Source organism: Notechis scutatus, chromosome 2 (assembly GCF_049901735.1).
Source record: "Notechis scutatus isolate UNSWTSFEM ecotype Mainland chromosome 2, rNotScu1.2, whole genome shotgun sequence".
NCBI lineage: Eukaryota > Metazoa > Chordata > Lepidosauria > Squamata > Elapidae > Notechis > Notechis scutatus.
The window spans coordinates 6676709-6695282 of record NC_142010.1 but is presented as its reverse complement, the minus strand read 5'-3'; the positions used below and the strand labels follow the sequence as shown (position 1 = coordinate 6695282).

The following is an 18574-nucleotide window of genomic DNA, read 5'->3' as shown; positions in this document are numbered from 1 at the left end:
GAGGAAGCGGAGGATAGAACGCCCACGGGACAAACAGGAATTTGGGGTGGGGGGAGGGCTTTGGATCTGAGCAATCAGGAAGTTTGAGGGGAGGGCATGGATCTGAGCCTTGATTTTGCAGAGATGCGGATGAAAGCCCAACAAACAGCATTGCCCTCGGAAGTTGTGGGAGCGGCATCACTTGAGACTTTCAAGAAGAGATTTTATTTTATTTATTTATTTATTTATTTATTTATTTATTTATTTGATTTGCCAATTGTTTACAAGATAATAAGTATAAGAGTATACATAGTTGTGAATACATGAAATGGGTACATATATGAAAAATAAAAGAATAGGAGAAACAATAGGACAGGGACGGTAGGCACGTTGGTGCGCTTATGCACGCCCCCTACAGACCTCTTAGGAAAGGGGTGAGGTCAATAGTAGACAGTCTAAGGTTAAAGTTTTGGGGGTTTGGGGAAGAAACTACAGAGTCAGGTAGAGTATTCCAGACATTGACCACTCTGTTGCTGAAGTCGTATTTCCTGCAATCAAGTTTGGTGCGGGTTACTTTGAGTTTGTATCTATTGTGTGCTCTTGTGTTGTTATGGTTGAAGCTGAAGTATTCACTGAGAGGTAGGACATTGCAATGTATGATTTTATATACCATGCTTAAGTCAGACCGAAGACGGCGTAATTCAAGGTTTTCTAGTTCTAGAATTTCAAGTCTGGTGGCATAAGGTATTCTACAACGAGTAGAGGAGTGGAGAACTCTTCTTGTGAAATATTTCTGGACTTTCTCAATTGTGCTAATATCAGATACGTAATGTGGATTCCAGACTGATGAACTGTATTCGAGTATTGGTCTAGCAAATGTTTGTATGCTCTGGTTAGTAGTGTGATATTACCAGAGAAAAAGCTACGTAGGATTAGGTTAACAACTCTTAATGCCTTTTTGGCTATGTAGTTGCAGTGGGCTCTAGCACTTAGATCATTAGAGGTGAGTATTCCAAGGTCCTTTACAGAGCTTGGGTCATCAACAAGTTCTTGATTATTCAGCTTGTATTTTATTTTCTGATTTTTTTTGCCAATATGTAAGACAGAGCATTTATTTGTTGAGATTTGAAGTTGCCATTTGTTTGACCATTCTGATACATAGTCAAGATCTTTTTGTAGGGTAGCAGTATTGTCTGTGGTATTGAACAGCTTTACGTCATCAGCGAAGAGAACGCAATTGCTCTTAATATGATCACAGAGGTCGTTTATGTAGAGTATGAAGAGAGTTGGTCCCAGAACACTGCCTTGGGGGACACCACTATTGACAGGTACTGGATTTGATAGGACGCTCCCGATTTTGACCATTTGTTGTCTGTTTGACAGGAATGCTTCTATCCAGTTATTCAGTTGTCCAGAGATACCATAGGATTTTATTTTTAGGAGTAGTTTATCGTGTACCACTGAATCAAAGGCTTTACAGAAGTCTATGTAGATTGCGTCTATTGCTTTGCCCTGGTCGAGTTGTGTTGTCCATATGTTTTTGCAGTGTAAGAGTTGTAGATTACAAGATAGTTTTTTTCTGAAACCAAATTGTTTATTGGAGAGTAGGTTATTTGTCTCTAAGTGGAGGATGATGGATTGGTTAATAATTGATTCCATGACTTTACAGGTGACGCAGCATAAGGAGATTGGCCTGTAATTTTCAACTAGGCTTGGGTCTCCCTTTTTGAAGATGGGGATGACTGTGGCTTGTGACCATAGGTTAGGCAAGGAGCTGGTCCTGAAAGATTTTTCAAAGATTATGCTTAGAGGTTTGGCTATTGCAGTGGATAGCTTTCTTAAGAAGTAGGCACATATTCCATCCGGTCCAATAGATAGAGATGGTTTTAGATTGCATAGTGATTTTTCAACATTGTCTTCTGTGAAATCGATATGTATTAGATCATTATTGTTATCTGTGGTACGGCTAGGAAATACTGGGCATGATCCATTGCTGTTTACAAATACTGAGCCGAAGAATGTGTTAAAGATGTTGGCTTTAATGGTGTCGTCGTTGCAGTCTTTACCATCAGGTCCTAACAAGGGAGGGATGGACCTTGAGTCTTTTAGTTTGTTGTTTACAAAATTGTAAAAAGCACGGGTGGAATTAGTGCTTAGAAGGTTTTCCTCTTGTTTAATGTGATAATTGATGCATTCGGTCTTTATCTGGTGGCATAAATTTTTGTATCGGTTTTTGAAATTGGCAACGTGACCAGTTTTGTTTTTCCTCCAGAGTGCCATCTGTCAGAAATGGTGTAGGGTCACCCGCTTGGGGGGGTGGGTGGACTAGATGACCTACAAGATCCCTTCCAACTCTGATTATCTGTGAACTGGCGCCAAATGGGAAAGCTTGAGACGGGCTTGGAGGTGGAGAGTGTAACTTTCTGAAAGCACCTTAGGAAGGTGTATGATAAGCAGAGATGGATGGGCTCGCAAATCTGTGATCTGCTGAATCACCTTAAAATTTAGGGAACGTCCTCTGCACCTCCTATGATGCAGTGGTATCGTGGGCAGGTGTATATTATTGTGATATACACAGTTGTTTGCTGCCAGTTATTTATGCTGCTGGTGTTGGCTTTCCTACGCATCGTGTTTTCCCCACAAAACCTAGGATACCAGGGTAGAGTGTACAAGCAATGTGGACTTTTGCAATGATGGTAACTGATAGTAATAGCAATAGCACTTAGACTTATATACCACTTCAGCAGTGCTTTCCAGCCCTCTCTAAGCAGTTTACAAGGCTCAGCTATATTGCCCCCAACAATCTGGGTCCTCATTTTACCCAACCCAAAAGGATGGAAGGCTGAGTCAACTTTGAGCCTGGTGAGATTTGAACTGCCAAATTGCAGGTAGCCGGCAGGCAGCAGAAATATCCTGCGGTACATTCTAACCACTGAGCCACCATAGCTGAAAGATGGTAACTGACAGATGGAAATGATACATTCAATGCATAGATTTTGTAGGATAAGAATAGGAATGTGGAAAATAACAAAGTGCTGTTTTTGCATCAGACCTAATTTAACATTTTTGAGACCATGCACTTAGAATAATACAGTGGAACCTCCATTGACGACCGTAATCTGTTCTGAGAATTTGCTCAAGAGCTCCCAGGCATGTGATCCTGTCCACCATTAAACCATCTTTCCAAACAGCCTCCATGTTTCCAGTGTCTTTTTCCCCACTTGGAACTGAACCCAGAAGGATATTTCTTCCAACACTATTTAAAACGGTAAGAATGCTAATCCAATCATTAGGAAACTGTGGATTGTGAAAATCCCAATCCAACCGTCAGGGGGAAGATCTCCATCCTGCCCTCTTGCAAAGAGACAAATAGCAAGTCCTTCACTTATGATCACAATCGAGACCCGAATTTCCATTGCTAAGCAAGGCAATTAAGTGAGTCAGGTCTGATTTTACAATCATTTTTGCCACAACTGTTGAGAAATTCACTGCAGTTGTTAAGTGAATTTGGCTTCCCCCAATAACTGCTTGCCAGAAGCTAGGTGGCAAGGTTGCAAATCATGATGATGTGACTCTGGAACATTACAACCATCATAAATACATGCCCGTTGCCAATTCTGATCACTTTACTGTGGGGGGTTGCCGTAACCAGAGGTGGTATATTCAGCAGGTTCTGTTACCAGTTCTGGAGAACCGGTAACAGAAATTTTGAGTAGTTCGGAGAACTGGCAAATGCCACCTCTGACTGGCCCCGCCCCCATCTATTCCCTGCCTCCTGAGTCCCAGCTGATTGGCTGGGACATCTTTTGTTGCCCTGCGCAGGAGAACGGAGCTGGAAAGCAGGTTAGTGGGGTGGGGAGAGAATGGAGATTTTGCAGTAACCTTCCTACAGGAGTAGGGAGGGAATGGAGATTTTGCAGTATCCCTTCCCCTGCCACGCCCACCAAGCCACGCCCACAGAACTGGTAGTAAAAAAAAATTGAATCCCACCACCGGCCGTTAACAATCCTAAATATGAAGACTGGTCATGAAGCACTTTTTAAAGTGCAGTTGAAATTTTGAATGGTTGCTAAACAAATGATTATAAGATGAGGACTACCTATATTGTGGTGTTCTAAGTACCCACCAAGCCTGGTTATTTGATTGCAGGTGTTTCATTACCGAACTAGGTAAACATCTTCCAGGCGAAAGTTCACTCACAGTGATGTTACCTAGTTGGATAACAAAAAAAAATCTACAAGCAAGCAACCCAGCTCTGAGAGCACCTAGCATTCCACAGTTCAACCCTGAGTTACAGATATTATTTTCTATTAAAGAAATACATTTTACATTTTACTAATTATCGGCTTTGGCTATTACCGTATCCCTAATTTCAGTTACAAAATGAAATATTGTGGAGACAAAGCAAGTAGAGAGGCTTCTCTCAGTGTTCAATACTGGTAGTCCTCAACTTACGACCATAATTGAACTCAAAATTTCTGTTGCAAAGCAATACAGTTGTTAAGTGGCATCGTTGTTTCCCCCCATTTTAGGACCTTTCTTGTCACAGTTGTTAAATGAATCATTGCAGGGAGGTATCAGTACCTCACTTGATCTTGATTGTATCCCTCTGTTAATGCAACTTAGAAGTGAGGTACTAATACCACTCTATAAAGCCTTAGTAAGACCACGCCTAGAGTACTGAATCCAGGTTTGGTCACCACCATAAAAAAGATGTTGAGACTCTAGAAAAAGTGCAGAGAAAAGCAACCAGGATGATTAGGGGACTGGAGACTAAGGCATATGAAGAACGGTTACAGGAACTGGGCATGGCTAGTCTAGGGAAGAGAAGGACGAGGGGAGACAGAAGAAACGTCTTCCAATATTTGAGGGGCTGCCACAGAAAGGAAGGGATCGAGCTATTTTCTAAAGCGCCTGTAGGCCAGACAAGGAATAATGGATGGAAACTGAACAAGGAGAGATTCAAGCTGGAAATAAGGAGAAACTTTCTGACAGAAATTTTCTGACAATCAACCAATGGAACAGCTTGCCCTCGGAAGTTGTGGGAGCACCATCACTTGAGACTTTCAAGAAGGGACTGGACTGCCATTTGTCAGAAATGGTGTAGGGTCTCCCGCTTGGGCAGGGGGGTGGACTAGATGACCTTCAAGGTCCCTTCCGACTCTGATTATCTGTTATCTGATTGCATTAGCTTTTTTGGCTGACGCTCCACACTGCTGGCTCAAAGACTCAAAGATCCCTCTCACAAGACAAGTTAGCCCTCCTGAATTACACCAATGTCTTGGTCTCTCTAGCAACTTGCGATCTCCATCCATTACTCGCAGCCACCTCCACAAAACCTCACAGGTGGGAGCGTGGGAGAGAGAAGGAAAAAATGGAGGTGGAGTGTGTGTGGGAGGGGGGAGGCAGGGGGGAGACAGGGAGGGAGAGAGAGAGAGAGAGAGAAAGAGAGGGAGAGGGAGAGAGAGGAGAGCATGGGAGAGAGAGGGAAAGATGGAGTGTGTGAGAGAGGGGGTAGGGAGTGGGGAGAGCGGAGAACATGGGAGAGAGAGGGAAAGATGGAGGTGGAGTGTGTGAGAGAGGGGGAGGCAGGGGGGAGACAGGGAGGGAGAGAGATAGAGAAAGAGAGGGAGAGAGGAGAGCGGGAGAGAGAGGGAAAGATGGAGTGTGTGAGAGAGGGGGGTAGGGAGTGGGGAGAGCGGAGAACATGGGAGAGAGAGGGAAAGATGGAGGTGGAGTGTGTGAGAGAGGGGGGAGGCAGGGAGAGAGAGAGAGCACAAGACGCGAGCGCTGCCTTCGCTGTGCAGATCGCACGAGTGAAAGTGGAAAGAGGGCGTGGAAAACGCCGGCGGGAAAGGTTTTTTTTGCCGCCGCAAAGGTGAGAGCGAGGGAAAGTGGGACGGGCCCGGAAAGCAGGACAAGGAAGAGGAGGCTCCGCGAAAGCAGGGACAGAGCAAAACCGGCAAGGCCAGAGGCGCCCACCTCCCGAAGCCACCGCCTCCCTCTCACCCCCACGCCAGAACTGCGCGGCGCGTCCTCCAGGCAATCTCTCTCTCTCTCTCTCTCTCTCTCACACACACACACACTCTCTATCTCTCTCTCACACACACACAAACTCTCTCCCTCTCTCTCTCACACACACACACACACACAAACTCTCTCCCTCACACCACACACACGCACACAAACTCTCTATCTCTCTCTCACACACACACAAACTCTCTCCCTCTCTCTCTCTCTCTCTCACACACACACACACACATACACAAACTGTCAATGTCTGGAATACTCTACCCGACTCTGTAGTCTCTTCCCCAAACCCCAAAAACTTTAACCTTAGACTGTCTACTATTGACCTCACCCCTTTCCTAAGAGGCCTGTAGGGGGCGTGCATAAGTGCACCATCGTGCCTACCGTCCCTGTCCTATTGTTTCTCTTATTCTTTTATTTTTCTTATATGTACCCATTTCATGTATTCACAACTATGTATACACTCATACTTATTATCTTGTAAACAATTGGCAAATCAAATAAATAAAAATAAATAAATAAATAAACTCTCTCTCTCTCTCTCTCTCTGCCTCCAGCGGCGCGTCCAGAGCGAAAGGGATGGGCGGAGAGCACACCCTCCCTTTCCAATGGGGCTTGTTGGGAACGTGAGGCGGCTGTTTATTTTCTTTGGACGCGAGCCCGGCCCCCCTGCGCATCTCTACAACAACACCAGCCTCGCGTGGGCGAAGCAATTCCCCGGGATCGCGCGACCTTTGGGGCTCTTGAGAAGCCAGCCTGCCCTTGAGTTCTCTTGGACTTATTTCCGGGTAAGACTAGTATGGCGATCCTATACCTATTCGGTAAACCTCGCTGAACTCAACGGGCTTTCTCTTTTTTTAGGCGAGCAAGTAGTGAGCAGTTGGCATCGTATTAGAGTCAGGGAGACTGACTCCTTGGGAAATCAATCCATCAATCAATCAGAATAGAGCTGGAAGGGACCTTGGAGGTCTTATAGTCCAACCCCCTGCTCAAGCAGGAGATGAAGAAGAGGGTGAAGAAGGAGTCCATCTAGGGTAAAAACAAAAAAAGCAGGATCCCTACACAACATCAACTCCATCTTGGACTGCCATTTGTCAGAAATGGTGTAGGGTCTCCCGCTTGGGCGGGGCGGGGGGTTGGACTAGATGACCTATAAGGTCCCTTCCAACTCTGATTATCTGTTACCGGGTCCTTAAACCAGCTGTAATGATTTTGCAACTACAGAGGTCATCCTTTGACATGTGACCATAATTGATTCTGGAAGTACGATCACAAATTGTGGCAGTCGTTAAGCGGAATGCGTTAAGCGGAATGCGGATTCAGATTCCCTGCCATCGATCCTGAACCCCACTGGGTCACTTCGTTCCATTTCGATCTCTAAACTTAACCTGTCTTGCAAACCTGTCTGGAAAGTTGTGGGAGCAGCCGTCACTTGAGAATTTCTAGAAGAGATTGGACTCCCATCTGTCAGAAATGGTGTTGGGTCTCCCGCTTGGGCAGGGGGTTGGACTAGATCAGGGATCCCCAACCTTTTCGACGCCGCGGCCCGGTTCCGGCGTCAGCTGGCGCCGCGCCCCGGTTCGGCGTCAGCTGGGCGCCGCCATCTTTTTGACGAAAATCACTTCCGGTGACGTCACGGAAGTGATTTTCGTCAAATGGCGGCGCCAGCGCTTCTGGTGAGCTTTTCGGGTAGAAATGGCTTTCTACCCAGAAAAGCTCACCCGCTAGCGCCGCCATCTTTTTGACGAAAAATTGCTTTTTTACCAAAAAGATGGCGGCGTCCAGCAAGGCTTGTTCCGCGGCCCGGTACCGGTCCGCGGCCCGGCGGTTGGGGACCCCTGGACTAGATGACCAACAAGATCCCTTCCAACTCTGATTATCTGCTATCTGCTTGTTAAGAATATGAAAAAACGAATATGAAAAAAAAAGTGGAAGAGCCAGTCTTCAGAAAGATAAACAGTCCAGACACCATCCAGTCCAGCTCAGCTTCAGGTGACCAAATGAACCCACCATGTTGTTAATAATTTACAACACTTTGACATTACTTTTCTGGTGGTTTTTTTCCCTCCCTATTACCCAGTCCAGTTCAAAGCAGTAGCATTTCCCCCACACCTTCAATTACCAATCAAACCTCCCACCCAGGTATGTTATTATGCCTACGGTAAATATATTAACAGCGCTTGCCACACAATAATTTATGTAATGCCACCACTGTTCATGCAAATGCGTGTTCATCTTTTGATAACAATGGGGGGGAATAATCACAAAAAAAAATATTTATTTAGTATTGCACGCACAGTATTTTAGATGGTGGGATTTTACAGAGTTGCAAACCTGTAAATATACTTTGGAGATGTGGGGGGTGGGGAACAGAAAAAGGAGCCTATTTTCATTGTTCTGCAGCTTAACAGAAGTTTTGTTTTAGGGCCAAGATAAAAAAGAAAATGAAAACCACCATGGCCACCTCCCCCTTCTTTCTTTTAGCTAACATTCAACGAACAGCCTGTTTCTTCCTCTGCTTCAGAGATCCAGTTCTGCACCAGGCTGGACTCGCACCTTTTTCTACATACAAGTCGAAGTTTTGGAACAAGCAGAGACAGGCAGGTCAAGTGACTAATATAAAGAAATATATATCCTTCCATTCCCCACTATCCTGTCAGAGCTGAAGAAGCTTCTTGGATGAGAAGCAAAACATCTTCAAAAGAAAAAAGAAACAGGAAAGTCCAGTTGCCTCCCAAAAAAGCACCTTTGGGTCAAGTTACTAAGTCTTCTTACCCTGTGAAAAACTGACCAAGCTGGTTATGTTGCTTTCAGGCTATCTGTGATAAAAGTAGATGTTTTCTTATGTTTGCTTTGTTTTGTTTTTTCTGTTCTGCAAGTTGACTTTTAGAAAGCAAAGGTCAAACTATTCATATTACATCATGAGATATTTTTTCCAACAGGTTGTTTCCCCACCTCACCCCAAGTTGCAAAAGGCAGCTGCTCCTGCTATCTTTCTCAGGGGTATAGCATATATGTTCTTACCATAGATTAGGAGTCTCCAAACTTGGCAACTTTAAGCATGACTAGCTGAGGAATTCTGGGAGTTGAAGTCCACAAATCTTAAAGTGGCCAAGTTTGAAGACCCCTGCTGTAGATGTACAGGTAGTCCTCGACTTACGACCACAACTGAGGGCGGCATTTTTTGTTGCTAAGTGAGCCATTTGTGAAGTGGGTTTTGCCCCATTTTATGACTTTTTGCCACCTTTGTTAAGAGAATCACTGCAGTTGTTAAATTAGTAACACGGTTGCTAAGTGAATCTGGCTTCCCCATTGACTTTGCTTGTCAGAAGGTCACAAACCGCGACCCCCCTGGGACACTGCAACCAGCATAACTATGAACCAGTTTTCAAGCGTTTATAGGTAAATCCCGTGACCATGGGTGGGTGCTGCAAAGGTTGTACGTGTGAAAAATGGTCATAAGTCACTTTTTCAGTGTCGTCGTAACTTTGAACGGTTACTAAATGAATTGTTGTAAGTCGAGGACTACTGGTATAGCATATAGTTTCTTCAGTGTCTGGTATAGGGTCTCCTGCTTGAGCTGAGGGTTGGACTAGAAGATCTCCAAGGTCCCTTCCGATTGATAATGTGCTATTTTTTTCCTGTTATTATTTTGAGACTCTGCAAGAAAAGAATATTGACTCCTTTGCACATCAGGGAAGAGGCAATCTTGGTAGGGTGAGGGAGGGTTGGCTGCTAGTGACTGCACCTGTCAGTTTTCTCTCTTTTTCCAAAACTATTCAAGTGTGTTCCAAAACAAAACAAAACACCTTGAATTTTGTCCTTAACTCCTCTCTGTTCTGACCCAAACCTGGTTCCAAGAGAGTAAACACAAGACAAAGGTGACAGCACAACCTTTTACTGTTTCATTAACAAATCCTGTTTCTTTTCAGATAAAAGGTTGCTTCCAACTAATTAGCTCCGACAAGAAAGAGCCTTGCCAAGTTTTTGCAAGGCTGCCAAGAAGAACAGATAACGTTGCTAAACAATAAATCAAAGAGTCTCCAAACACCAACTCACATATTCTAACGTCCAGTATCAAACTTCTTTTCCTTCTGCAAAGAACTGCAGTTTCTCAGCTAGCTTTATCTTCTCAGGGAGGAGCCATTACCTTCCAGCCCTACTCCGGAGTTGCCTGTGCTGCTCTTTCCTTCGAGCAGCCCTGTACACACGCACGCTGGGCACAGGCTCCTCGGGGGCCTCTTCATCACTGCTGCCAGCCTCCACAATCTCCCAAGGCAGAATTCCACTCCCTGATGCTCCAGGCCCCATCCCTGCATCACACGCAGGGCCCTTGTCTGAGTCCTCGCTCTCCGAGACCTCAGCCATCCGCACCTGCTGCCGGCGATCCACAACACTCTCCTATTATCCTGTTTCCAGGACCAATTCTCTCACCAAGAATAAAAATGCAGGCATCCACAAGTTCTGAGCAAGCTCCGGGGGAGAAAATAGAGGAAGGAGCAAGAGATGTTCTCCGTGCGGACGGTGTTGGAAAAATGCCATCCAACGTGGATCCCCTGCAGATTAAAGGAGAGCCAGTAGAGCAATTGGATTCAGAGGTTCCATGGCATAATACCCAGAAAGGAACTCATTCCAAAGAAAGCCAACCTCAGCTGCCTGGATCCGAAGAGTGGGCTGACCATAATTCTTCTATCACGTTGTCAGAAGCCATGTCTCATGCCAACCCAGAGCACAGAGGAATAGTTGCATCGGAAGTCCTGACAGGCTTTAGTAGGAAAGCTCATGCCATCCAAAGCTTGGGTTGTCCTCTGAAAGCTGGAGAGGAAGTACTGGAGAAAGACAAGATCAGTTTGGAGAGACTGTGCCAGCGATTCAAGCAGTTTCGCTACGAGGAGGCTGAGGGGCCGCGAGAAGCATTTGGACACCTCCAGGATCTCGGACATCGATGGATGAAGCCTGAGAGTCACACGAAGGAGCGGATTGTAGAGCTGGTGATTCTGGAACAGTTCCTGACAATTCTGCCACCAGAGATGCAAAACTGGGTTAGGGAAGACAAGCCAGAGACTTGTCTTCAAGCGGTGGCCCTAGCAGAAGATTTCTTGCTGTGGAAAGAAGCATCTGAAATGCAAGAAGAGCAGGTGAGTAGTTTCATTTTGATCAACCAGGTGGTTCTAATAGAAGATAATATTTGTAGCTCAGGTAGGGGTGGGATTCTACCAGTTGGCACCTATTCGCTAGAACCGGTTGTTAACATTCTAAGCAGTTTGGAGAACCAGTTGTTAGAAGAAATTACTGGCCTAATCCTGTAAGGAAGGCAGGAAGGAAACATTCTGGTGTTGCTTACAGAAACTGCAGGACTAGACTTCCTGTCTCTGGAATTTCTCTGGAGTTTTTTTTCCCCTCCTTTGCTGGTACTTTGCTTGTGTGGAGTGACCATTCAAAGTTACAATAGCACTGGAAAAAGTGACTTATGACAATTTTTCACACTTACAACTATTGCAGCATCCCCACAGTCATGAGAGGCCAGGCGAGGAGATGCGTGCCTCGATGTGAGTGATGTTGAGTTGGCCACACCCAGCCAATAACATGACCACCAAGCCAAGCCCACCAACTAAGCCACGCCCACAGAACCGTTTATTTAAAAAATTTGAATCCCACCCCTGTACTAATAGAAGATAATATTTGTAGCTCAGGGTTCAACTGTAGAGTTCTTGGTGCTCTCTGTGCTTGGTTGTTTTCTTGCAGACTTTTCGTTCATTAACATTTTCATTTTAGTGCTAGAAGGGAGTGGGGCAATGGCGGCTAACCTTTTTCGGCTCCCGTGTCGATAATTGCGTGCGCGCTCGCTTGCATGCGCTCACATGCCAGAACCCAGAAGGCAGTGTGTGCTGGGTGACCCCCACGCCCCCTGTGCATGCGCGCATGATCCCCCTCACGTGCACTATTCCCCCTCATGGGCCACGCGTCTGCGCATGCAATTTCCCTCACATGATGTGCGTCTCCCACACACACCCCTCCGCCCCCTGCACATGCGCACCAAATACCCGACAATCAGCTGTCGGGCGGTGGCACGCATGCGCCTACGCAGCGTGGTTCTTCTGGGCGACCTCTCGTGTACTGGGAGCAATGGCTCTGCGTGCCACTTCCGGCATGCGTGACATAGGTTCGCCAACACGGTAGTGGGGCTTGCTCTCTGTTTATGTTCAGCAACTTATCCTGTCAAGATTGGTGGGACAAAAACGAAGTGACCAAAATGCCTCCTTAACAACAATCAACCCTCAGATAATCAGGGATTAACACCAGTCTTAAAGCAGGGAATGACACCATTAGTGATACCAAATCAACAACTAGAGAGAGAAAAAATCAAATAGCCTAATCAAGGAGTTACCAAGAAGGAAATACAACCTACACTGATGGGACTTGTCTCAGTATAAAGACTCTGAAAATTGTGCAATGCTCCTGATCTCTGCATGAAACGGCTAATTCATTCATTCATTCATCCATTAGGAATTAGGTACACTTACAAGAAACATTAAGTTACTGTTACCTAATTAATGGGTCACATTTACAGTTTTCCTTCAAATGAAGTTTGTTTTAATGAAAGTTGGGCTCATGCACACACACACACACACACACACACACACACACACACAGACAGAGTCTGGATCGTCACAAACCCCCAGCTTTTTCCTGCAAACCAAATCTAATTTAACACGTTTGACCCATATGGTAAACAGGATGTTGTTGGTTTTTTTGTGGGAAAGAAATCTGTTGATTTCAGGGCTGCTAAAACAAAAACAAAAACTACAATCCCACTGATGTGGGATTAAAGAAGTCAAAAAGATGTCATCCTCCCACATTTTTTAAAGTAAACTAAACTAAGGTGTTTACATTATTGTATAATATGTATATAAATCAACTATAATATTGTAACACATTGCTAAATCTGAAAGTTTTCTATTAAATATTCTTAAATTTTCAAGTCTTTTGGGGTTCTTCTTTTTTTAGACCAATTTCATCAAAATAAAACAGCCTTTGTTGGAAACAGGAAAGGAGGCACCTGAGCAAAGGGCAGATCATCAGATCCACTTGTCTGGTAAGATTTGAGTCACAGATCATAGAATCATAGGAAGTGTACAGAAGGGACCTTGGAGGTCTTCAACTCCAACTTCCTGCCAAGGCAGGAGTCTTTATACCACCTCAAACAAATAGTTGTCTAATCTTTTCTTGGAGACCTCCAGTGCTGGAGCATCCACAGTTCCAGGAGGCAAGCTGTTCCACTGATTAATCGTTCTTACTATCAGAAAAGTCCTCCTTATTTCCAGACTAGCTCGATACCCGTGCTTTGCTATGAAACTATGTGATTATGTAGTTTTTGGGGAGGGAAATAAGGGGGAAAAAATCTGCCTCTGCCTACCAGGATCCATCAGTATTCATCTGGCTAGCGTCCTGTCAGTGTGTGAAAGAGTTGAGGGCTGTTTGGAAATTGAAACAGTATTTGCTGTGTGAGCACGAAGGAGACAGCAAGCCTGGGCGTTGTTTAGTTCAACTGTTCTGTACTAAAGCTGCTTGGTGCTGTGAAAGTAAAACTGAAACTCCTCTGCTTGTGTTTTGCATTTGGAAAAAAATTCTTTTTAGGTGGGGAGGGGGAGTAGAAGTCCTTAGCATCAGAGCTAGACCTAGAAGCTAAGAGGAACATACGTGCCAAATTTCAAGTTTGTAGGCTTTATGATTCTGAGACTCATTTCTCTCTGGTATTTCCCATAGAAATGGTTGAAAACAAGAGGAAGAGATTTATGAAAGGAATTTCTCACCTGATGACACTTACTGGAGTTCCATTTGATAAAGCCACGCGAGAACTTTTCTCCTTGTCCCCGATGGGACACATGACAAAATATCATCAAGAGACAGAGAGGAATGAAGGGAGGCCCTTAGAACAAGGAGGAGCAGAAAAACATACCTGTGAGAAAGAGGACGACAAAATCTTCCGTCAAAACATCTGGGAAAAACCGCCCAGAGATGATGCTTGTGATCTTCCTATGTACCAGAAAATGGAAGCTGAAAAACTGCCATCCCAACGTAATGACGGTGGTGAAAGCTGGGACTCCATTTTTGAGAAGAACAAACAAATGAGAATAGAATCGACCATGGATGGTCAGGTTGGGTTCCATCAAAAGGTTCCTCAAAGCAATCTTCAGAGGATCCCTGTTGGAGACAAACCGTACAAATGTTCCAGATGTGGGCACAATTCCAGACAGACCTTAATTCTGAGGGGAGGAAGTCTTCGTACGTGTTTGAATTGTGGTAAAAGCTTTCTTTGTAGTTCAGCCCCAGGAAAGCAAGAGAATGCATATGGTGAAAAGAATCCATCCAAACATACAGAATGTGAGAAGAGGACTCCACAGCCTCCTGACCTTCAGATGGGAGAGAAACCGTACACATGCACAGACTGTGGGAAAAACTTCAGCTTTAAGTCAAGCCTTGTCCGCCATCAAAGACTCCATACCGGAGAGAAACCATACAAATGTTTAGACTGTGGGAAGAATTTCAGCCAGAGTTCAAACCTTCTGAACCATCAGAGAATCCACACTGGGGAGAAACCTTACAGCTGCCCAGACTGTGGGAAATCCTTCAGCAACAGTTCAAGCCTGACATCCCACGAGAGAACTCACAGAGGGGAGAAACCGTATAAGTGTGCCAGCTGCGGGAAATTTTTTAGTTGCAACTCGGTTCTCCGTATCCACGAGAGGATTCACACAGGGGAAAAGCCCTACTTGTGTTTGGTGTGCGGGAAAAGCTTTAGCCGGAGAGAATTCCTGGTCGGCCACCAAAGAACTCACACGGGGGAGAAACCGTACGAATGCGCAGAATGTGGGAGGAGCTTCAGTCAGCGATCCAACCTGATTAATCATCAAAGAAGCCACACGGGGGAGAAGCCCTTTGAGTGCTTGGATTGCGGGAAAAAGTTCAGTCACAAAGCCTCCCTCTTGAAACACGAGAGAAACCACACGCATGGGCCAGCCGTAGGAAAGGATTTAGCCAGGGTTGATGCGATCATTGTGGTGGAACACAACCAGGCGGTGTAGCATAAATATGGGGTGGATCTCCCCAAGGGTTGCCAACAAGCAAAAAAAATCCACTTAGGAATGACCACAAGTTTTTGTTAAGAACCGTCTTCCTTTGAATCTAACCATCTTTTCGGCCTAAAATAAGATAGAAGGAGCAATTCGTAGAGTTGAAGCCATGAGGAAGAGAATATTGATGGTAGGTCAAGGGGTGTCAAAAATTTAATTGAGGACCGCATCAGGGTTGTGTTTTACCTCGAGGGGGAGACAGGGGGGCATGGCTGGAGTGGGCATGGCCAGTTCGACATCACTTGTTGAGGCTTGGTTTTTCAGACGCGATGGCCTCCTGCAGGCCTCTGCCAATGAAAATGGAGCCTGGAGGGACTGCGTGCAGCCCACCCAATCTCTGGCAAACCGCAGGTTTGGGGTTTGACAGGACCATTGAGACTCTGTTTTCAGTCACGGTGGTCACCTGAAGCCCTCTGCCAGCCCTCTCCTTGACCTTTGTTTTCACTGCCAGAGGGCTGCAGGAGGTCATCACGGCCAAAAACAGACCCTGGAAGGGCCTTGCACGGGCCTCCCAAGCTCCATATTTGCTGGCAGAGGCACTGCAGACCAGTCCTTTGTTGTTTCCAGGAAGGGCCTGGTGTTTTGGTCCGCCAGCAGCCTGTGGAGACGGCAGCAGAATCACACAGTGGGGAAGAACATGGCCAGTCCAGGACTCTGCGGAGAACTCGGATGAGGGTCCTGCGTCCGATACAGAGATGGGGTCAGGGCCATCTGGGGGTTATGTGCTGCCTCTGGAGCCTCCAGAATCTGACAGCAGCAAGGCAGAGGAACAAGGGGAGCCTGTTCCCAGTGCGCAGAGATGCCAGAAGGCAAGAGTAGTTAAGACAGAAGGGGCAACTCGGGAGTAAGGCTTGGAGGTGATTGCCCCTCCCATAAGATATAAAGGAAGTGCAAAGGGACAAGAACCTTTGCAGGAAGCAAGGTTTTTTGCTCTGTTTGGATTAAACCTTGAAGCTCTGTATGGACTTTTGTACTTCATTTGGCTTTTTACAGTTAATTTGGCACTTTAGTTGTTGGCAGCAACTCAAAGGAGATAAAGGTGGGTGCTTATCTCGAGAGACTGGGACTCATTACGGGCTGGGAATGAACATAATTCCCAGCGTTGAAATAAAAAGAGTTGTTTGGACTAAGCGTGTGTTTAATTACGGTCTCAGGAAGCCTGGGTCAGAATACTTGCAGGCCAGATCTAAGCACCCCACGGGCCGGATCTGACCCGTAGGCCTTGAGTTTGACACCCCTGCTTTAGGTTGTCTCTGTTTCCATTAGCTTAACTATGGCAGATTTTTTGCGTCCCAGATGTCAGCTTTCTGGCACAGAAGAAAGCCATCTGCAAGCCTGAAAGGCTGAGGTTTGCAGACTTGCAAAACATTAAAATAAATGGAGCTCACACTCTCCCAAAAAAGAGAGACCAGTAAGGGCTGGAGATGCTCCATGAGCATTGGGAAGATGGGTAGGAAGGATAATGCAAATGGTGTACCCTGAAAAAGGGGCAAAGCTGATAGGTTTGCTATTAGTTCTTGGTGTTTCTACATGAGCCCCTGGACGCTGCAAACTTTGTAAAAACATACTGGTTTACAAGTGCTTAAATTTTTTTTGGATCATGTGACTGTGGGAATGTTGCGATGGTCACCAGTGCAAGGACTGTTTATAAATCACTTTTTTCAGTGCTGTTGTGACTTCAGATAGTCATTAAGCGAATGTTGTAAGTCAGGAACTACCTGTATGATGGAACCTATGTGATTTGTGCATCAATTTAAGTAGATCAAGAAGAAAAAAAATTATTAGAATTATGAAATATAAACTGAGTTTCAAAACAACTTTGAGACATAATTCTTACAATTGCACTGCTAGTGCAGAGGGTTCAGGATTTAGAATCTAAACAGTTTGGATAACCTAGACTTGAATTTAAAATGAGATTATGTCAAAAAGTACTGTATATTTGATGAAATGCTAGGCATCGGGGTTGTTAGGATTTGGGAATAGAATTAACCTGGCTAAGCAATGATAGAATAAATTGGGGAAAATAATGAAAAGTCGTGATCATTAATTGGGTTGTATCAGAAAGCAATCAGCTGAAAATTTAATTACTAAAAGCCAGTATTGGAATTTTAATTAGGAGCTTGTAGTTAAAAGTATAGTTGTCTGTTTTACCCTTCCTTTTTCAAATAAATTTATTGTTAGTACAAACACTGTATTTAAACAGGAAATAAAAAACAATAAATCTTGCCTTTCTAATGAATGTTTGGCTTTTTTTTAACCTCTGGATTTTTGCAATGCCAGCGAAAATAGATTGAATTGGATTTACTTAATTTAAAAAAAAAATTGAAAATCACTTTGGTGTTGGATTAGTAACCAGGACATCATAGGATAGGATAGGGTAGGATAGGATTGGATTGGATTGGATTGGATTGGATTCTTTATTGGCCAAGTGTGATTAAAAACACAAGGAATTTGTCTTGGTGCAAATGCTTTCAGTGTACATAAAAGAAATGATATATTCATCAAGAGTCAAGAATCATCATCTTGAGTTCTACTTCTGCCTTAGGAGATGTGAAGCCAGCTGGATGAGCTTGGGCCAGTCCCTCTCTCTCAGCCCTCAGAAGGAGGTATGGGCAAACCAAGTTTGGAAAACGTTGCCAAGAGTCAGCCCAAGAACAAGCACACATTCTCATAGCTTGCCTTTCCAATGTGATTCTGTACCTAGGTTCCACTAATGTACTAAAGGTTCCTGGGCAGTTCCTAAGAGAGCTGGAACAATCCACCACGGTAATTATCTACCAGTGTTTCTCAACCTTGGCCACCTTAACATGGATGGACTTCAGGTCCCAGAAATCCAGGTGAAGTCCACACATCTTAGGCCAAGGTTGAAAAACTCCAGTGCACCCCGTGGAGCAGGGGTCTCCAAACTTGGCAACTTTAAGACTTGTGAACTTCAACTCCCAGAATTCTCGTCAGCTATGCTGGCTGGAGAATTCTGGAAGTTGAAGTCCACAAGTCTTAGAGTTGCCAAGTTTGGAGACCTCTGCCATAGAATAACATCTAAACCAGTTTAGTTTAGTGATTAAAACTTCAAGCTAAAGAACAGACCTCGAGTCACATCTTAGCCATGAAAGCCAACCGAATGACCTTGGGCCTGTCACTCTATCTCAGGCCAACTCAACACACACGGTTGTTATAGTGGAGAAAATAGGAAGAAAGTATGTTGGGTATGTTTGCCAGTCTTGATTTATGTGTAAAAATAATAAAGGCAGGGAATGAATGAGTGAATGAATGAATACGTGTAGTCCTTGAATTATGACCACCAATGAGCCCAGAATTTATGTTGCTAAGTGAAACATTTAAGCGACTTTGCTCCACTTTACAGTCATGCTACAGTTGTTAAGTGAATCATTGCATTTGTTAAGTTAGTAACGTGGCAACTGTTACTAACA

General features: G+C 44.8%; 1 protein-coding gene across 2 annotated transcripts; it reads left to right on the top strand.

The window, feature by feature from the left end:
* The first annotated feature begins 6559 nt into the window (after positions 1-6559).
* On the top strand, positions 6560-17378 carry LOC113426586 (uncharacterized). 2 transcript variants are annotated; one of them, XM_087952963.1, is made up of 5 exons: positions 6560-6797; positions 8494-8609; positions 9942-11147; positions 13018-13105; positions 13777-17378. In XM_087952963.1, exons 3-5 carry the CDS (start codon positions 10305-10307, stop codon positions 15093-15095), a joined length of 2250 nt encoding a protein of 749 aa, XP_087809089.1. In that variant the 5' UTR covers positions 6560-6797; positions 8494-8609; positions 9942-10304; the 3' UTR covers positions 15096-17378. The 2 variants fall into 2 exon arrangements, with proteins under 2 accessions (XP_087809089.1, XP_026544752.1); XM_026688967.2 differs by lacking the exon at positions 8494-8609.
* Positions 17379-18574: the final 1196 nt, after the last annotated feature.

Bases quoted from the DNA above. Each gene is read 5' to 3' on its own strand.
- LOC113426586 (XM_026688967.2), top strand. From the start codon at position 10,305: ATGCTCCAGGCCCCATCCCTGCATCACACGCAGGGCCCTTGTCTGAGT. The intron at 11,148-13,017 runs GTGAGTAGTTTC...TTCTTTTTTTAG, and splicing joins CTGAAATGCAAGAAGAGCAG to ACCAATTTCATCAAAATAAA. The intron at 13,106-13,776 runs GTAAGATTTGAG...TATTTCCCATAG, and splicing joins TCATCAGATCCACTTGTCTG to AAATGGTTGAAAACAAGAGG.